This window comes from Nelusetta ayraudi, unplaced genomic scaffold (genome assembly GCF_046127955.1).
Source record: "Nelusetta ayraudi isolate G7.1 ecotype Tasmania unplaced genomic scaffold, CSIRO-AGI_Nayr_v1 ptg000063l, whole genome shotgun sequence".
NCBI lineage: Eukaryota > Metazoa > Chordata > Actinopteri > Tetraodontiformes > Monacanthidae > Nelusetta > Nelusetta ayraudi.
In genome coordinates this window covers 4,583,938-4,604,909 of record NW_027466113.1, presented here as the reverse complement: position 1 = coordinate 4,604,909, position 20,972 = coordinate 4,583,938, and the positions used below count along the sequence as shown (strand labels likewise).

Below are 20,972 nucleotides of genomic sequence, written 5' to 3'. Positions count from 1 at the left end.
TGTGTGTGTGTGTGTGTTGTTTTCTCTTGCAATTGTCCTTAAACCGACTTTATTTAATCCACAGGACTATAACCGAAAAAAAGAAGAAAAAAAATCTTCATCAGGTTTTTGATTAAAAGACAAAAAAATATTTTCCTCATTTTTATTTAGGCTGTACATTTGAAGGCTTTAAAATCCAAGTTCAGTATTTTATTTACAATAAAAAATATAAGAGTCAAGGCTAGGTTATAAAAAACCACATTGCATTGACTTGATTGCATAAAATACACCATTTCAAAAAATGTAATGTAAATCTATTGGGGGGGGGGGACATAAAGTCAGGAGTGAAGACTGTGCAAACAGTGTAAAAATGTTTTTAAAAAATATGTTGGTCTATTAAACAATCCACTAAGTTTAAAGTATGAAAACTAAAAGTATGAAAAGTTGTACTGGCAGAGGCTTGAAGTCCGTACGTACAGTGTTTCCCTGTAGATACAAAACATCAGTCTCTCTACAACACATCAACTATTGAAACGGCAAAACATACCACAAGTCTTTCTACATCATCTTTGGTAAATTAGCTGTATCTCTGGTAAAAACCTCTTTTTACGGTCATCCAGAATGAATTTGATTCCTCAGCACATGTGTCAAACTAACAACCTAGGATTTTTACACTTCACCACAACAGAACCACCCAGCATTATTCACAACATGACAATATGTCACATACAACACTTGCTCCAATCCTATAAGGTCCAAGACCTCCAAAGTATACAATCAAACAATATCTGTAAACACAGATTGAATTTAACATTTTTCTTTAGAAAAATGTCGTCCAGAAAAGATCTTGTTGAATGGAAGGCAATGCTTTACCAATGTTTTTTTTGACACTATTCTGTGTATTTTTTGTGTTTTGTTTTGTTTTTTGTTTTTTTAGACGGTTATCTGCGGCTGCTCCACTGGAGTCCATGGAAAATGGAAAATATCCGAAAACGAGGACCGCTAATTGTTGTCATATTCTTGCACCATTTCCATAGTCGAGGATCTCCTGAAGTCCTGCTGCTGCCACCTAGTGGCACGGGTCAAAGGGGTATCTGGAGACGCCCCCTCGCAGCTCCACCTCCGAGTCGGACCAGGCGATGACGTCTCCCCGCAGGTGGCTGCCGCAGGAGGCCAGACTGTAGATGTCGCTGGGCGTCAGCACGTGCGACCACATGTGCAGGTCCGACATCTCGCCCACAAACGACTGGGTGGCGTCGAAGCGACCCCCGAGGGTGTCCTGGAAGAGAGCCAACCACGGTCAGTGTTGGTGAAAAAAGCAATTTCCTGAAAACGGGGTGAAAGCTCTGTGGAAGAGTCCTTTACCTGCTCCTGTCCCAGGATGAAGACCCCCCCGGGTTTGATGGGGTGCCAGGGGGAGAGATTCATGCCGGACCCCCTCAGCACGCCGTCCTGGTAGGCCTCCCACTGTCCGTCCCGGGTGGACCAGGTAACGCACACGTGGTGCCACTTCCCATCGCTGACCGACAGCGGCAGCGTCACGGCCTGTGGACGGGACGGGGAAGGCGGGCGGGTGCATTTAGATACCGCAGTAAAAGATGAAAGCAGTGCGGCACAAAGGCCACTCGTCATGTGAGCATTTGTTTTTTTTTATTGTTCTTAAAAATGTTTCATTCTAATTAGGGATGCACCAAAGCAGATACCAGTATTGGGTATTGGTACAGATGCCAGGGTTGAAAATATGTGCCGCTATCACGACACACGGTACCAGTTGTATACGTATGAATATGACAATTTTGATAGATTTGTGTTTACAGTGAAACTTGTGACAGTCACCCATCAAAGTAATTCTTTAATGTGTAAAGGCCTTTTTAAGTACTTGGTATCGGTAAGTACTGAAATGTACTTGTACTCTATTCGTTCTGTACACCGGTGGTATCATGCATCCTTTATTCTAATGTTAGAATAGAAAATACATCCAAAAAGAGAGAACCTTTCACAGACACCAAGAAAAAACTGCACAATACAAGCAACTGAAAAAGAAGTGAACGTTCTCTTCAACAAGAGACAGGACGTTGCGTTGAATGCACCGAACCTGCACTTGTCTTTGCACTCGTTTTTGATTATTGTTTGTTTGTCTTGTTTGGAAAAGTACCAAACAAATAACATTCATTATTATAATTATCATTTCAATTTGAAATATTCAAATTGTTCCATGTAGAGGAGCCACTGTCAACGAGATCATGGTTATTAGGTTTCAAGCCCTCTTCCTCCTCACCTTGTCATCGATCAGCAGCTCCATGGGATTGTTGCCCCACTCGATCAGCACCAGTTCATTGGACTGGCCCGGTGCTGAGTAGGAGAAGGGCGTCCCCAGGCCGGGGCCCGAGCCCGCCTTGATCCACAGGCACAGCGTCAGCGCAAAGATCTCCTGCAGCAGCGTCCGCTTCACTCGCCCGTACATGTAGTTGGTCCTCATGGGGAAGCTGACCTGGAAGGCGTCGCGACTCAACATCTTCTTCCTGCTGGACGCTGTTCAATACAGAGAGGCCACAGAGAAGTCAGGTCAGAGTTGGTCCAGAGCATCACAGTCAAGTAAATGTCATCAGCAAATGTCATCAGCAAACATCATCAGCAAATATACACACATATAGATAGATAGATAGATAGATAGATAGATAGATAGATAGATAGACATAGATGTAGATAGAGTTGTAGATATGTGTCAATATATGTATATACTTTATGCTTAGAATTGATGTTGTGTACCTGCGTGCTGCAGCTGGTTCAGCACCGTCTCCAGCTTATTTGGATGGAAACCAGCGTGTGGCGCTCTGTATCCTGTGTGCGGCAGGTAGCTGTGGTCGTCTGCCTCGTTGCCGTGGTGGTCGTCAGCGTCACCGCCGCTGTCGTGGTCATCGTGGTCGCGATGATGATGGTCGTCGTGGTCATCGTGGTCGCGATGATGATGGTCGTCGTGGTCAGTGTCACGATGACCGTCGCCGTGGTCGTCGTGGTCATCGTGATGCTCGCCGTCGCGGCCGTCATCGTGATGGTCCGTGTGGTTCCTGCCGTCGTCGTGGTCGTGGTCGTGGTCGTGGTCGTGGTCGTGGTCGTGCTCCTGGTCGTGCAGGTGGTCGTCCTCGCCATCGTGATGCCCTTCGTCGTGTCTGTGGTCGTTGTGGTCATCATTGTGGTCGTCGTTGTGATGGTCAAGGCCGCCGCCGCCGAGAGCCGCTGTCTTGTGGTGCAGCTGCTGCTCCAGAGCGCTGATCTTCCTCTGCAGCAGCTCCGTCAGGGAGCTGGAGTAGGCCGTGGACGTGTTCCTCTTCTGCTGCGACCGAGAACAGTGACGAGGGTCAAAACTTTCAAATTTATTCAACTTCACTGCTGCTTGTGGAACCCGAGCGACTCTCCAGGACGTCTGTGACCTGGAGGGTCTCAGCCTGCAGGGTCACCGTGACCTCTGGGACTAGGACACCAGACTGGAAGTGAGGAGGAACATCTCAGAAGATGTTTGTTCCTGCAAAGGATGTTCCTTCCCTCTACTTTGTGCTGTGGCCCGAAGTCAAAATCCTTGTCACGTCTACCTCCCTGCTAATGTCCATTAGCAAGGAGGTAGCACACGCAAATCTTGAGGACAGATCTCTTATTACACCATTTTATTTTTAGAAAACCTTGTGTGTGTTCCTAATGAAAATGCTGAACATCTCACGTTTTTAAGATGGTGTAATAAGAGATCCATCCTCCAGATTTGCGTGTGATACCTTGTTGCTAATGGACATTGACATTGATATTGGACATCTCAGACCATCTCAGAACCTGAACGAGCCTCGAGGATCAGCAAACATCTCTCTGCTGCACCTCCTGCTGCACCTCCTCCCCCTCCACTGACCCATGCTGGTCTGTTGAGGTGAGCGGCAGCGGTCGGCCGCTCCCTCGCTCAGTTTGTGCTCCTGCCTCGTCTCTTCCTCCTGGCAGCTCATCCAGGCTTTGTCCTTGTGCGTGCCCTGATTACCGGCCTGTCAAGGCAGATCACACTAATTACTACTGATGTCGGACCCGTGCCGCTGCCGCCGCCACCACCACCACCCTCTAACTCCGCCCACCCAACCACCCACCTTGCCTCCTGCACAGTTCACGGCTCCTGACTGTCTGTTTTTGGTGGCTGCCGTGCAAAGACGACTCGAGTGTCCGTCGGTGCGTCTCACTCTGGTGACGATGCTGTGAACCTGCTGCTAATCTAGCGAATGGTTTTATGAGATTAAGCCCTTCATTGTTCCTTTGTTTATAGTACTTAGTGGCCGGGCGCCACTTTGGGACTTGATTTGCTAATCAAACAATCCTGTGTGACGACAGCGCAGAAGGGCACAAACACGGAGAGGAGGAAGCGCTCCCGTGTGAGCACGCTCAGTTCATCAACTTCCTGTTTTTTTTTGCGTTCTTAAATCAAGTCCAACTTTGTTTCGTGCACTCGCCCTCCGTCATACGGTTCCATAAAGTTTTTGCCGTACAGTTCTGAAGAAGAACCGTTAGCAGCTGATAGTGTTAGGTTAGATCAGCCAGTCAATCAACGCTGCTGCTTGCCGCTCCCTCAGGGGTCAAATGGGGTCACAAGCGGAGGACAAATTTCACGTCCTTTTGAATGTGACAATTAGCAGCACTTTAACCTTTTAACCTTTTATTTAATTTGTGTCTTTCATCTTGTTGTGCTGCACTTTGGAAGCCCTGCCTTGTCAAAACGGTGCGACAGTAGTGAAGTGGATGTGATCACCTTGAAGAGAGTGGAGCTCACCTGCAGGTTGTCCAGCCTCTCCTTCAGCGCGTGCAGCATCCTCTCCATCTGCTCCGGGGACGACGTCACGTCGCCCGGCGTCACGTGTTTCTCCTTCGCCTGGTGGCTGCCGTCCGACGGGTGCTGCGGCGAGTCCGGTATGAGGTTTCCGTTGCCGTGGTGACCGGGCTGGCTGCCGTAGTGTCTGCTGTGGTCGGCGTGATGACCGCCCACCCCCGCGTAGTAGTGCGGGTGCGATGGCAGTGGCGCGGCGGCGGCTGTGGCGGAGCCCCCCCGACCGACGCCCTCGCACAGGGTGAGCTTGGCCGTCAGCTCCCTGATGGTCTCCCTCTGGTCCAGGATGGTCTCCTTCTGCTGCACCAGGCTCTCCCGCAGGTGCAGGATGGTGGCTTTGGCTTCCTCGCTGGCCCCCCACCAGCCAGCGGGGGGCGCACTTTGGTGCCCCGACCCGAAGGGACCGCCCGCCGACGCCGACCCGGCGCTCGGACCCCCCGCCGAGGGGAAGCAAGCGGGGTCTGCGTCCGCGGGGATGGGGGTGCAGACGAAGCGCGGCTGGGCTCCGAAATAGTCGGAGCCGGACGTGGCGGCCGCGGGGCCGAGGAGGAGCAGCGGCGACAGCAGGGAAAACATCACAGCGGCCCAGAGACGGTGTTGGGGGGGCGAGGAATCCATCATGACTGGACAAATTGCTGGTTGACTGGCTGAGTGGGAGGCTTCACTTCAGAACGCGCGACGGTTGTTGAGCTCGTTTGACTCGGCGGACCAAAAGAGAAGCTCGGACATCAAAGGTTGAAGAGACTCTGACTTCCGGCCAGCAGGGTTCCGCTCATCTGTGAGGAGCAAACACACACAAGCATTTGACCTTCTCTCGTCATCGGTCAGATGGATTTCGTGGCAGATTTCGCCTCCATTGCACAGCCGTACTGTATTAAACTGCGCAATGAGGTTGTTTGGGCTCCACCAGAGGGTTTTGGCACTGCCAGACTTCTGCCAGACGAACACCTCAGACGGCACCAAGGTGAGCCGAGGCCTCGTCCAGACCGGGATTAGATGCAGCGTCCTGATCATCTGACCGTCGGGGACACTTGGAACCTTTGACTTTGTGACCGTGAGGCTTTAAAGCTGTGCCAAGCCAACGCCAAAACAAGGACTCAGTTCCAGTGTAGCGCTCAACCTTGTGGTTGATTTGTCTTTAACTTGCTGCTCTGTGGCTTTTTGAGCTTCAGTCACAGCTCCATCTTCAGGATCAGTCACAGCTCCATCATGGTTTCAAATCACTAAATCAGTCTTCCGTGAGGCCGAGTGTGTTTCCACACTAAACCGTCCTGCGTCTACACCATGAAGGCTCGCCGACTCTGGCTCCTTCATTATACAGGCTCGGCATTTTGAAATGGCACACACGGGACGTGGCAGCTCGAGCTCGCGGCCACCTGTTGCTCAGCGTAGACACTCGGCACTCTGCGTTTGATTAATAATGGAGCTGGGACGGCAAACAGCCGCATCACATATTTATCAGGACAACACAAGTCCGGAGATGCGAAATTGCCAGCGGCTCTGAATGAAACTGATTTTTTTTTTTAAATACATTTGTTCTTGTTTGTCCTGATGGTTTTTTTCTTCATCAGGAAGTTGAAGCAGGGAAACGTGTTGATTCTCTGGCGGTGGCTGCCAGTGTCTCGCTGACTTACCAGGCTTAGAGGACGGACAGATGGTCGGGCTGCAGAACCGTGTCACACCCAATCTCCACAGTTTAGCCCTAAGTTTATTACCACCCACAGGCCACTCAATTAACCTAATTGCCAGCAGTTGCTGTGCGACCTGAGCCCGAGATAAGTGGGTTTTTCACCCGTGTGTGTGTGTGTTTGTGTGTAATCTGCCGGCCGGGGTCGTGCAGCGTCTCTGCGCCATATGGTCCAGGTGGGTATTAAAGCAGCGCGATTAGATTCAAATAAAGGAAACCTGACAGGAGCGGTTAGCTGCTGTGATTAAACAAGCAGTCGAGTTGCCCACCAATTCAAGCGCACGCTACTTGCAACACAAAGCCGGATTGTGTTCGGGCAACATTGGAAGTGTGAGCATCCCGTTAAATTACCAGATCAGCAAATTAGCAGCAGCATTTCCTGTTTGTCCTTAATTTAGCTGAGTTCAAGGAACGTCTCATTTTTTTCCTCATCATTTCAAAGTCTGGTTTAAGTTCATGTCTTTGAGTCACTTTTTACTCATTTCATGCCAAAACAATAGAGACGCCAACTAATCCCTCTGTCTCGCTATCACACAGTTATACTTGTGTATCTTCCAGTGTTTACACCCTGCTATACTTCACATCTCTCTGTTGGTACACATGCACCAACACCAAACAGAGAATGTGGTTCTAAATCACCTCTTACATGTTGCTCTTTCTTCACCTTTATTCTTATTTTTGTTGAGCATATTTTCTATGTTTCTTTGTTTGTTTTTTTACATTTGTTCATCTCTAAACAAACAGTTGTGTTGTGATGAACAGCAACACACACTGCAGGAAATGCTTCTGCGTGATTAGACATAGAGAAACAATAAAAGGCCATTTAGCAAAAGCCGTTTTTCACATTTATGTGCATTTTTGAATTGCTTTCATTCACTCCTGACTGTCAGAAGAATTATGAAACACGTTGTGAGTCACAAGCAATAAGAACATTGTTAATGTTAATATTTGGTGCATTATTTTAATTTAAAGGTTTAGGATCTATTTGTTTTGTCCATAAACAAACAGAGAAAATGACGCACAACTCTGTATTACAGCACATGACCAGCAGTGACCAGCAGGCAGAGAGTTGCATGTTGACTTTTAAAAAAATGCATGAAATCAAAAATTACACGTTGAGACTAAAAGGAAAGGAAATGTAAATTAGATAAGGTAAGGTACACGTTTCCATTATGAAAATAGGTACGTGTTAAATTGCTTGTTTTTGCAATTTCCCAGAAAATGAAGCTACGAGCTGCTGAGAGGAAACACCTGCCTACCTTGCAGTTGTGGGAGCGCCGCTGCTGTGTCCACTCTGAGGAGTTGTTGTGGTGAGTCGGTCCTCCTCGGTCCTGATGAGATTGAGAGCTTTACCACGAAGGAGGGCTCATCGCTCTCCACCCCTCCTTTATTGTCTCTACCTGTTCTTGCCTCTCCTCCTCCTCCTCCTCCTCCTCCTCTTCCCTCCTGCAGCTCTCTGCTGCCTCTCTCTCTCTCTCTCTACTCTGACATCCTTGGTTCTTTTCATTTAGCACTTCCACGAAATTTCATCCACTCACTTTGATTTCATACCCTTCTTTTGTTGTTGTTGATCACATCAAAAACCCACTCTGTTGACCTACACAGTCCAGTATGGTACAATACTGAGAACGGGGAAGAATGTGACGTCTGACTTCCTGTCTGGCTCGGTGACAGGACACTATGCTTGGCTCGGCTCCCGCCAGTTCGCCGTCACTGCGCTCACCTACATCTGAGCGCGGCAGTAATCGGCCTGATTAATCACGGGCCTCTTCCTGCTGTGACGGACGGACGGACGGACAGCAGCCAAGGTTGCGTCAAGGAAACCAGATGGTTCGTTTCAAGCTTTGATTGGCATCACACGAGGCGCACGACAGGGTCAGACACAGCGTCACACCTGCGCTCTGATTGGTTACAGGAAAAATTTGTTCAAACTATTCATTTGTCCAGCCAAAACAGGCCGTGGTCAAGTTCAAAGCCTGAGTTATGAATCATATTTCCTCTATTTTATTCAGGTGATTGAATTTATACTTGAGATAATAATTTTTGTCGGTGTAAATGATCCACGAATTTACTGAAGTCTATGTTATCCCCAAAACAGATACCTCTTAGGAACCTGATCAGCACACTTGAACTAAACCAGCGTGATTATTCCATCACAAGTCGATTTGGCACGAGACAATCTGGGATTACAAAGGAGAGAAGAAGGTGAGGAGTCAAAGTTTGCGCCCTGACCAGCAACCTGTCTGCTACTTTATCTAAACCTGTCTGGATGTTGAGTCCAAAATAACAGTAACAAAAAAAAAACAAAAAACAAAAAGAGGCTGCAAATCTGTGATTACATTATCATTTCAGTCTAAATGAGCCCATGGAAATTTCAGGTAGTTTTGTTTTGAAACTAATGCTGGTTATTTACTGGTTGGTTGACATGAAAACTACTCAGGTGTTTGTTTCGCTGGTGTCAGTTAAATGTCAGTTCTAACTTTACAAGCAATGACATAAGATGAAATAACATTCTTAGTTCAAAACCAAATTTACAAAGTTCAGGGAATAACAGCGATTCAAAGCTATCAGCGGGCTAAATGTTTTGAGTGGTGTGAGTGAGAATGTATGTGAGTTCAGCTGTCTGTCAGGCAACCCATGTGACTCAGACAGACAGGAAGTGGACACAGACAGTCTCAGACCCCCAGACACTCCGAAGTTGCCCCCGACGCTGAACCAGCTGACCCGGAAGCCCTGTCTCAACAGCTCCCCCTGCTGACAGACTGCAGACTCTGACGGCAGAGAGATCAAAGCACCAGGACAACGCTGATTAATTGGGTCATTTCTTTTTATCAAAAAAAAAAAAAAAAAGAGAGAGAGAGAGAGAAAGAAAACGTGTTTGAATTGTTGATGTTGTGATGCAGCGATACGATGAGTCTGGACATGGACGTTAAAAAAATATACAAACCGGAACTGTGCTAAATCCATCCGTTTTATTTAAATGGGATGATTTAACCATCTACATTATACCTACATGTGTTTTTGATTCTCAGAGTTTTAAATCACGGCTGTTTTCCCCCTGTCTTGTTCATGAAGCTTCCATTTGGACGTTCAAGTCAGCTGGAACTGTACCAGCATGGCGTTTCAGCTGCGGGATGGGAAAGGATCTGAGCGCCACCACCTGGAAACACCCGTAACTACAGCAGGACACGGCAGACAAATTCCTCCAAGGTTATCTTGTCACAGCTAAATGAGTTTGGGTGGAACTGAAATAAATTACGAGACACAGTTATGATGGCTAATTTATTCACTTTTAGAATATGTCTTATCCTTAAAATAATAACTGGCTCTCTTGCACGATGATACAAATCTCAAATCTTTAGTTTAATTTCCTTGGCACAGTTATGGTGGGGCTTTAATATCAAAATCAAATCTAAAAATCAATAGCTCTCAGACTTTTCAGAACAATTAGGAGTAATATGTGTTATAATGAACAATTTAATTTCTGGCTGCATTTAACACATTTTTTTTTTTCTTTCAATCTTGGTGTGATATATATTTCCCATCAAATGCTAAAACACATCTGAGGGACTGTGTATGTGGGGGTGCCGGCTGGGTGCCGACTTTTATTTGTTTGTGACACATTTCTTCAGTTTCCAAGCACATTGAATGCATAAAAAGATGAAGTTTTCACTGCTAGAGAATAGTAATAATCTGAGAAATTCCAACAGGGTCACAGCAGTGACAGCACAGTTCATCTTGGCTATAAACGAGCTCAGTCTGAGTTTACGTGCAGGATAAAACAAACAGATTGTCGTTGTTTCACTTTTGACTCTCTGAACCTGAACGGGTCTCTGGTCCCTCCAGTAGGAGGGCCAGCAGGAGGACGGTGCTGGTCCTGTTCCTGGTCCTTGTCCTGGTCCTGGTGGTGGGGTATGTAGGCCAGCGGTGGGCCTGCCTGCCTGCCAGCACCGTGGCTTAAAAAGTTCAAGTCATTATTCTCCCCTGCTCCTATTCAGACGGGGTCCAGGCGGCTCATTGTTATTCTGCCCGAGTGACGGGGAGCGAGAGGTGGGGGGAAGGCCGGCCTCAGTCCGCCAACGGGACTGGGCCGCTCGCACTGGGCGGGGGTCGCGCACATTTTTTCTTTCTTCTTCTTGTGTGTGTGCGTGCGCGCGTGTGTGTGTGTGTTTGTGCGGGTGTGAAGGCATGTCGGCCGCCCGGCACAGTAATGAGGAGAGGTACTGGACGGCACCAAATATCTGACCCTGATTCCTGGGAGTAGAGAGAGTGAGGGAGAGAGGGAGTGAGAGAGGGAGAGAGAGTGTGACTGGAAGAGAGTGAGAGAGAGGGAGAGAGAGAGAGACAGAGACAGAGAGAGAGAGAGTATGTGTGACTGGAAGAGAGAGAGAGAGAGAGGGAGAGAGAGAGTATGTGTGACTGGAAGAGAGAGAGAGAGAGAGAGAGAGAGAGAGTGAGGGAGAGAGGGCTTTGGAGAGAGGGGGGGCTGAGAGATTTAGTGCTCTGCTGGATGAACAACCCCCCACCAACCAGCAGCAGCAGAGGGAAAGTAGTCCAGCGGGGAGAAAGAGGCTGCGCTGTTCCCCTCATCCACGGCTGAAAGACGCCCAGGAAGCCTTTCTGCTGTCCTACAATGAGATCTGAGAAGGTGCGTAACTTTTTCTTTCCCTCCTTCCTCCTCACGGAGCAGCTGATTCATTCGATGCACTTTTCAACTGAGCTTGAAATGAGAGATCAACAGGTTGCTGCTGCTGCTGCTGCTGCTGCTGCTGCAGGGTTCCGCTGCAGGCAGATGGCAGATTGCAGTTTTATTAATTCTTTCCAGGATAAAACATTCCTTAAGCATATTATTCTTTTTTATTTGGATAATTCACTGGCTAAAATGCTCCAGCCAGGTTTTTAAAGTTGCCTCACTTGCTGATGAAATGTGAGTGGAAAATGGTTGACTGAGCATCATGCAGTTATGTTTGGTTGAACACTTTGGCAGCGTTTCAAATTCCTAAAACCCCCAAAATACAATTCAGAGAAACATAAAAGTACAAACCAACATTTACATTATCCTTTATCTTTAAAAGGTTTATTTTACGTGTGCCTGAGTTGAGTTGAGTTGAGTTGAGTTGAGGCCGCGTCGACATTTTTCCAGATTTTTAATTTTCTCTTAAAAAAGATTGGTTGTTCAGCTGATTGGCCAGTTGTTTCCTACATAGTTGCAGTTGATTTGACACTTGCTATACATTTAAAGGGCCATTTCACTAAATCTAGAGGCCAAACCGGATGAAACCTTCTGTCTTGGCTGCTTCGCCCCCTGCAGGCTGCCACTCTCGCCTTGTTTGACCCCCCCCCCCTCCCTTTCTTAATGTAAAGCATCTCTAAAATGAGACTTGGAGATTTTTAATCCAGCATCACCCGCTCACCTTGTAATTTCGAGGAATGTGAACCGTTTAAAAGCCCCTCAGCATAATAAAAGACGATGGAGCTGCGGAGCGGCGGATTGTTTCGGCTCCTTCTGACAAATGACAGGCTGCACCCGGGTGGCCTTAATGAGCACCAGTCTGGAAATGTTGTCTTTGTGTCATATACCATTAGCTGATCTGAGCCAAGGTTTTTCCTTGTAATCTGGCTGTGATAACAGCGGCGGGCTCCACAGTGAAAACACAAGGGAGTGTTTGGACACGAAATCCTCGCCGCCGCCCTCTCTGCCGAGGAAACCTTGTTTGTCGCGTGTTTATTCAGCGCTCTGACACCTGTGACTCACACTGGACAGCGCCATTGTTCTTATCTGAAGCAGCAGAAAGTGTCTGGAACTGGAATCTAGGAGCAATATTTGCATTGCCGCAGCGTCGGGAGGCTGGAAGAAGTGGAGGATATTCAGTGTGATACAGAAATTCTGCGTTTCTCAGATACAAGAACAAATATCTGCCGTCTTTTCCTTTCCAACTTCTTTGACCTTTTGGGTTTTTTTACCCCCCCCCAACCAGCTCCTCCAATCTCACACTTCTAAGTCCTTCAGAGGGCGACCGTCAGGCAGCACTCAGGAGAAAAAGCACGCAGACTTGTTTACATTTTTGTGAGTGAAAGATTTGTGTGGTGAAGTCATGTCGTCCTTCTTTTCAAAGGGCTGCTTGAGGTTGTACGGATGGTCCAGAAAGGTCTGGAAGAAAGGACTGGTACAAGAACATAACAAGATTAATTAATACAAGAAAAAAAAAAACAACCTGCCTGACAATCCATTGTCTCTTTTTTCTTTCTTATGGCAAAACAATTAAATAAACCTACTTACTTTCATATTCATGTAAATTTAAGACAAAAACGAGCCAATAAAGTTTAAATTGTTTTGTTAAGTTTTTATTCCAAACTTTCAAACTTTTTCTCTAGTTTTGTGGGTAAATTTTAAGCCGTCCTCTTCTACGGATCTTTACCGCTTTTTATCTGTTTTTTGTCCTCCAGGGTGTTGCTGTTTGCTATCAATCTTAGGGCGCTGAAACCAGACGAGCACACAGTCAAACACACACACGGTCGCAGGAAAATAAAACGAGTGAAGGAAAAAAACAATGTCGCGAACTGAAGAGGTCAACAAGATGACGGAAAATGTCTACAAGGTGAAGAATTGCTTGGCTGCCTCTGTCTGTCTTGTTGGGATCTGCAAATCAATATATATTATAACACACATCCTTACTGTTGTGCACAACCACAGGGGATTCTGGACCAGTTCAACCCCAGTCTGAAGAACTTTGTGACCATGGGGAAACACTATGAGAAAGCCCTGACAGGTTGGTTTAAAGCACTGAGGCGCAAGACGATCTTTAATTTTTGTTCATTTTTTTTGTTTTGTTTGGTTTTTAGTTTGGTTTTGAACTTTTCTCTCCTCTGCAGGAGTGACTGTTGCTGCTAAAGGCTACTTTGATGCTCTGGTGAAACTGGGAGAGCTGGCCAGCGACAGCCAAGGATCCAAAGAGCTGGGTGAGTGGGGCACGTTGAAGAATATCCGGTTTTGGGGGATTGGATGGGGGAGAGTGGAGGTGACAGCTGCAGAGCGCCTCCAAACAGAGTGCATGTGTCGTCGAGGGAGGGAGAAGAAGACCAGCGGAGGAATGAGGAAATGAGGAGAGAGAGAGAGGCAGCGAGAACAGAGGGAAGCGGAGAGAGAGAGAGGGAGAGAGGGCTCTTTGTTGGGAGATTAACAACACCACATGATCTCATTGTAATGCTGAAACCAGTGGGGGAGGCAAGTAGGAGAGTCGGAGGGCAAGATGCCAGCCGGCGCTGTGAGATTCGGGGGGCCGTGCAACACCACCAACACCATCACCACCAGTACCACCACTAACACCACCACCACCAGTACCAACACCACCACCACCAGCACCACTACCACTACCACTAACACCACCAACACCACCACCACCACCAATTTTAGCAGCACCACCACCGATACCAGTACCAACACCACCACCAGCACCACCAGCACCACTACTGCTACGGCTGACACTACCAGCACCAGCACCACCAACACAACCAACACCAGTACCAACACCATCAATACCATCACCAACACCACTCCACCACGACCTGCCCCAGCAGCACCAAGAACAGCATCAACACCACCACCACCACCACCAACACCAACAACAACACCACCACCACCACCACCACCACCAGCACCATCAACACCAACACCACCTTCACCAACACCAGCACCACCAACACCAGCACCACCACTACCAACACCATCACCACTACCACCACTAGCACCTCAGACTAGTCTGTTGGTCCACAACAGAAGTTTTCAGCTGCAGCTGCCTGCAACATGTTCACCATCAATAAAGCTTAAAGTGACATAACGAGGATCCTGACAGGCAGTGTTCTTTCTGTCTGAGCGTCCCGTTTCCTCCTTGCTTTGCCCTCAACTGTTGCACTCTTGCTGATGTTCACAGGAGACACCCTGTTCCAGATGGCCGAGGTGCACAGGCAGATCCAGGTTCAGCTGGAGGACGTGGTGAGACTGAGCTCAGACATAACCACCATCACTTTGGTGGCCACTTGAGTTGTTTCTGCAGGTGTTTTTATTCCTACCCTGGACAGTATTTTTTCAACTAAGTACATTTTAATTGTAGGGATTTCTTTTTATTTATTTTTGTCTACTGTGACTGTCCAAAATATAACTCCAACCTCCTGTGCAATGGCCCCTTTAATCTCCAGTTAAAGCTGTTTCACTCTGAGCTGCTGGCCCAGTTGGAGCAGAAGCTGGAGCTGGATATTAAATATCTCACTGTGAGTTGTCATGCAAGCTTGTTTGAATATTATTTAACGTGCGCATGGAAAAACACAAGTTATTGGTAGTTACACGATGATGAAAACGGCCTCAAACATGAGCTTGTGTTCCGTCGTCCTCTTTCAGGCCACTCTGAAGAAGTACCAGGGCGAGCGCAGGTCCAAGTCGGAATCCATCGAGCGCTGCCAGTCGCAGCTGAAGAAGCTCCGCAGGAAGAGCCAGGGCAGCCGACACCCCAATAAATACGGAGACAGAGAGATGCAGGTGAAGCCAAAAAAGGAGTCAACACACGCAGGGGCTGTACGGAAGTGCATTGCTGCCATCCTAGAATAAAAACAGGGCTCAGTATTACTTTATAAAGTGAAACTATCTCGTTTTTACATGATCATTTTCACGTTATAACTTGAAACTATGTTTGTACTTGATAATTATCATAAAATAACGTCAAACTGTCAAGTTATTTCGCGATAGTTCACGTTATAAAGTGGAAATTATCATTACAACGTGATACTGAGCCCTGTATTTTTTTCTAGGGTGGCAGCAATGCGCTTCCGTAGGGCCGCGGTGGCCAACAACCTTAAGTGTGCGTGCAGACTCAGCATTACAGCAGTTTGCAATACAGTGTTGCCTGTGTTGTGTTGTGTGTGTGTGTGTGTGTGTGTGTGAGAGAGAGAGAAATAGGCCACAGTTAATGAGATTAAAAAGCAATCTGCCTCAGCTGATTTTTCAGAAAACAAGCACCTTAGTAAACGAAACGTGAACCACCATCCAAGAGGGTGAATGGATTTAACTGCTGGGAGGATAAAAAGGCCTCCAGCTTAAAAAAAAAAAAAAAAGGAACAAAGTTGGACTTGGTTGTCACGGTGCGACAGAGAGGAAGTGATGTCACAACGGTTCACACTCTGATTCATTCATTCACTCAGTCCCTCTCATATATCAGCACACTGAGTGCACTGGGTGACACACACACACACACACACACACACACACACACACACACTGGTGGTGTGGCCGTGTGAAAGGCACATTTTCATTTGCATAAACTGTGTAAACACTTATATGGTGGCCAAGTGGGCTGAGGGTTTTTGTTCAGGAAGTTGGAGCTCAGTGGAACCTCTTGATCCAGAGGTGGAGTGAGGAAGAAGAACTCGTGCTGTAGATACATCAGGTTGCGGGTGTGATAGCAGAGATGTGCTTGAACTCTCTCTCTCTCTCTCTCTCTCTCTCTCTGTCTCTCTCTCTGTCTCTCTCCAGTTTGTGGAGCTGATGAGTCGCCGCCAGGGGGAGCTTGACGCCCTGGTGGCCACGGGCTACAAGTCAGCGCTGACCGAGGAGAGGAGGCGATACTGCTTCCTAGTGGACAGACAGTGCTGCGTCACCAAGCTGCTCATCAACTACCACTCCAAGGTGACCGCTTGGTGGTGGCGTGACTGGGAAGGGTTGGGGTTGGAGATGTTCTTGGTATCTTCTAACTGGTTCTGTGATGTTCTGGCCCCGGCCAGGTGAGAGAGCTGCTTTCGCAGAAGCTGTCGTGCTGGCAGCAGTCGTGCTCTCTGCCCACCAAACTCCCGGAGCGAGCGCTCAACCTGCTGCGCCACACGGCGCCTCAGAGCTCAGGGGCTGCTGGGATCGCCGAGGTCCTCCGTCAACCCAGGATCGGCTCCGAACAGGTCAGATCGTCATTTGGTTTGGTTTGAAAAAGAATTTAAAAAAAAGGTCACAGATTTACTAATTTCAAGGTTTAGATTCAGCGGTGTGACTCCAACTCTCCCTGGAGAGGTGGAGCAAAATGTCACGTCTTGGTGATTCCTTTTAAACCATAAAGAATGAAAAAAAGAATAATAAAATGAGATGAGTAACTAGATCTTAGATGTCCAGTCTTCTCTTGATGAACCTGCAAAATGAAATGTTGGTTCTACACATGGTTTTCTGTTCTGTCTTCCTGCTGCTCGACGGTGTCGCCTGTGTTTCCCCCCTGCAGAGGCTCTCGGTCCAGGAGGTTCCTCCGCTGCTGAACGGAGACTCTGGCCGCTCGCAGCAGCAGCAGCAGCAGCAGCAGCAGCGCTCTCCGCCCTCCTCCCAGGGTGAAAGCTGCGCTTCTCCGGACTCCCCGCAGACTTTCCGCTCGCTGGGCAGCGGAGGAGGATCTGCCGAGGGTTCATCATGCGGGGCGTCCCCTCAGCACGCCGGCCCTCTGCCTGACGGCGGCGGAGGCCCTGCCTCCTCCACCTCCGGCAACTCCACCCAGCAGAGCTCCCTCCTGCTGACCACCAACACCTCCAACCTCTCCCCCAGCCTCATCCCCTCCACCGTCATGTCGCTCAGCCTCATCTCCCCCAGCAGCAGCAGCTCCATGCAGGGCGTGACCCTCCCCATCGCCCACAGTGCTCCTCACAGCCCCCCGCTGCCCCACAGCGCCCCCCTCTCCAGGGCCATGACTCCCGTGCAGCTGCTGCACCAGCAGGTGGGGCCGGGGGCCAGCAGCACCCTGAGCCACCACCCCTGGCTGCTGAAGAACAGCCAGATGTCCCCGACGGCCACCCTGCCGCTGCCCAGGAGGCCCGTCAGTGAGCTGAGGCCGGGGGGCTTCCAGGGTAAGATGGTGGGAGACAGGAGCTGAACTCCATCAGTTAGCTGGAGGCTGTGTCCAAAATCACCCTCCTACTGTCACTATATAAGATAAGATGAGATAAGATAAGATAATCCTTTATTAGTCCCACAGTGGTGAAATTTCCAGCATTGCAGCAGCAAAGTAGCAACACACATTATAGACATTGTATACAAGGAATATAGAAAGTATATGTTTTAATTTCACTTTATAGGACATAGAACTCACTGTGTTGTGTTGAGGAAACGAGTATGGGTGATTTGGGACACAGCCACAGTGAAATCTCATACTTTTCATCCATTCCCCTGCCTCACAGGCTCCAGTCTGCCCAGGATGCTGCCTCTGTCGGGACCCACGCGGGTGGAAGCCATGTTCACTCACGCTGCCGGGGCATCGGAGCCCGGAGGCGCAGGGGGCGGGTCTTGCCTGCTGCACTTCCTGCCCGGCGACAGCATTGTGCTGCTCATCTCGGAGCCCAGAGACGGATGGCACTACGGTCAGAACGAGCGAACCGGCCGGTGAGTTTCGTCCAATCAGGCGTGCCGATGTGGGAGGGTCAGAGGTGTTGCAGAGCACTGAATGATTTAGAATGAGCTTGTAATGTTTAGGATTTCATAGTTTGGAAAAATCAGTGAAACATCTCAGTGCCGAGAGATGTTGACCAAATGGATGTAAAAGGTAACCAGGTAGGTAACCAGAACCTATCACAGGGGTGGGCAAACTATGGTCCCGGGGGGCCAAATTTGGCCCGTTAAGCTTTTTAATCAGGCCCGCTGAATTTGAAGAAATTATATTAATAGTAAGTCATAAAATAGATGTGTTTCATCCATTTTTTCAGTGTTTTAATTTCAATAAAACATTTAATGTTTAAATTTAATTTCAATAAAGAGCTAAAAAAAATTCAATTGACATGAAACCACATGTTTTCTACATATCCCATGATACATTTTTTCCTCCTATGAGCTGGGTCACCGAAACACTCCATCCATCTGCTCCTGCTCACCCATTGTGACCCACCAGTCAAAAGGTTTGCTCACCCCTGACCAATCAGGTGGAAGGTTTTGCCCTGACTTTGTTGCTGATTGATGGGAAAGAGTTAATTTAATAGTTGCACATCAGAAGTCTTTACATTTGGCTCAGTTGTGGGCAAGTTTCCTGGTTCCCAGTCACTGTGAAGATTTCTCCTCACTGCAGTCACCAGGTTTAAGCTCCCAAGTTTTTGCTCAGTGGTATAAAGTGCAATTCTCCCTGGCAGGAAAGGCTGGTTCCCTTTCTCCTACACTCAGCCACATCTCAACAAGCTGGATCACCTCGAGAGGTAAGTCAAGGAAAATCTTTGTTATTTCGCACTGCCGATGGACTCTTACTGTACAATGTCACTTGTCTTTATTCTCTTAAAAAAAAAATAAGCACGGCAACCACAAAGACAATAATGATTTTGTTTTGAAAAGAAATATGCGCTTACATGACACTTTAAACCTCCTTTATCGCCCCCCCCCCCCTCTCTCCCTCTTCCTTCCAGCTCCCTCTTCCTGTCTAAAGCCAACAGCACCAGCACAGGGCAGCTCGACAAGCTGGTGTCTCCGGCAGCACTCACCCCGGAGTCGGAGGAGGAGCAGTCGCTTCCCCCGCAGAGGGTCAGCACCTTCCGTCCTCGCCCGTACAGCATGGCCGACAGCAACAAGGTGCCGAAGCGAAGATCCGAAAGATTGCAGCTAATCCTTGTTCACAATCGAGGGCTTTAAGTTCAAATGACGTCATGGATGTTTTGTGTGCTTTGACGCTGCAGATCACCTCGGACCTGGCCTCTCCACCGCCCTCCCCAACCAGGTAACTTGACTGTAGGTTTAAGGTTGGTGTTTGTGAGTCAACGATACATCCCCTCTGTTTTGTGCAACGTCAATCAATAACGTGGTAAGCGTTCTAACAAATGTACAGGCGTTAAACATCATCTATATAGTTTCATTGTTCAGTTGTTTCACTGCCACACTGCGTGATTTTAGTTCACTGTGTGTCCAGTGTCAGAGCTCTGTCTGGCCATTTACATCATGACCCCGTCTACTTCTCAAAGTGTCGTCCCAAAGTCCCTCAAGAGGATGAAACACTCACATTGTTTCCCTCTTCAGTGAGTTTGGCTGAAACTGTTGCAACTACTTGCAAGCCTTTTGAATTTCTTGAAAATTCCAGGCACATGACCGAGACGTGACAGATTCTAATTGAATGATTAGTTAAGTGGATTTGAGCTAAACGATATTAGCATTGGAACTCAAAGCACCACTGCACCATTAGCAAAGAAGTGAGATTTGCCACCTTGGCTGAACTCCACCTTCTCTGCGTTTAACACATGACTTTGCAGGTCTGTTGCAAGGAACGGGCTTCATGACTAACACGTCCATTCAAAACACCTTTGCAATTAGCCATTTTATTGTTAAAGTGCTGTCTTCTCCCCTTGCAGGATTAATCCTTTTGCTCACATCCGTCTCAGAAAAACTGTCACCAACGACCGCTCAGCTCCCATCATCGAGTAGCTCGTTACTGCTGCAGCAGCAACTGTGATGTTTCACTCTATAGATATCAGGTTAAAAACTGGGAGCAGCTTGTTGGATCATGTTGATTATACAGCTTTGTTTGTCACATTGTGTGTGTGTGTTTTTTTCTTTTTCTTTTTTGATCACATGTATTTTCAGGAACAAAAAAAGTCTTCCATTTAAATTTTTAAAAAATGCAATAAAGTAAAAAGAACAGAGAAATGCCTCTATATAACGTGATAAACAGGCAGTAGATTAAAATTTAGTTTTGTTTTTGTTTTTTTTGAGACTCAGATGGCGGAGAGTCCATTAAAAATGCTATTTTATTTTTTCTCTTTTGCTGTGATCGCTTCCTCCTATTCCTTTTACTGTTTAACATAGCAACATCAATATGTTCTATGGATGTCTTGTTGTTGGGGCTTTGTTCAAAATATTTTTTTTTTCACTGTTTGAGTGATAATAGGACTGGTTCCTGAAGATGCTAGTGATATGATTTTATGGGAAGAGGACAGGCTCCTACTTTGGAAATGTTGCTCTTCCGCCTATATCTTAAAAAGCTGCCAGATTATTAGTTTTTGTTTTGTCCAGTTCAAGTAATTAAAAATAAATAAATAAATAAATAAAAAATATAGATATAGATATAAATATATATACATATATATATATATATATATATGTATATATATATATATATATATATATATATATATATATATATATATATATATATATATATATACATACATATATATATATATATGTATATATACATATGTATATATACATATATATATATATATATATATATATATATATATATATATATATATATATGTATATATATATATGTATGTATATATATATATGTATATATATATATATATATATTTTTTTTTTTTTTTTTTTTTTTTTATATATATATATATATATATATACATATATATATATATATATTCAAATTTGTTTGAAAGACACATGGCATATTTTAAGGTAACGGTACGATAAAACAATTTGATGTAATTTCCACAAGAAATTACACTGGCAATTCTTAT

At 46.8% G+C, this 20,972-nt stretch overlaps 2 protein-coding genes and 1 long non-coding RNA gene across 4 annotated transcripts; 2 read left to right on the top strand and 1 right to left on the bottom strand.

The window, feature by feature from the left end:
- Positions 1–120: 120 nt before the first annotated feature.
- On the bottom strand, positions 121–5,466 carry LOC142898082 (uncharacterized). Of its 2 annotated transcripts, none has more exons than XM_076040853.1 (5): positions 4,775–5,466; positions 2,749–3,313; positions 2,258–2,511; positions 1,345–1,524; positions 121–1,258 (listed from the first exon to the last, which is right to left on the bottom strand). In XM_076040853.1, exons 1-5 carry the CDS (start codon positions 5,447–5,449, stop codon positions 1,049–1,051), a joined length of 1,884 nt encoding a protein of 627 aa, XP_075896968.1. In that variant the 5' UTR covers positions 5,450–5,466; the 3' UTR covers positions 121–1,048. The 2 variants fall into 2 exon arrangements, with proteins under 2 accessions (XP_075896968.1, XP_075896969.1); XM_076040854.1 differs by having other exon boundaries at positions 2,749–3,310.
- On the top strand, positions 2,231–10,056 carry LOC142898127 (uncharacterized). Its single transcript, XR_012928538.1, has 4 exons — positions 2,231–2,544; positions 7,734–7,825; positions 8,614–8,720; positions 9,591–10,056. It is a non-coding gene; the product is annotated as an uncharacterized LOC142898127 (long non-coding RNA).
- Positions 10,057–10,914: 858 nt separating this feature from the next.
- LOC142898081 (BAR/IMD domain-containing adapter protein 2) lies at positions 10,915–20,541 on the top strand. Its single transcript, XM_076040852.1, has 15 exons — positions 10,915–11,163; positions 12,963–13,114; positions 13,210–13,285; positions 13,389–13,475; positions 14,447–14,508; positions 14,712–14,783; positions 14,911–15,048; positions 16,039–16,191; positions 16,287–16,454; positions 16,766–17,378; positions 17,709–17,910; positions 18,648–18,710; positions 18,915–19,077; positions 19,182–19,222; positions 19,848–20,541. The coding sequence occupies exons 2-15, from the start codon at positions 13,067–13,069 to the stop codon at positions 19,918–19,920; spliced, it is 1,959 nt and encodes a 652-aa protein (XP_075896967.1). The 5' UTR covers positions 10,915–11,163; positions 12,963–13,066; the 3' UTR covers positions 19,921–20,541.
- Positions 20,542–20,972: the final 431 nt, after the last annotated feature.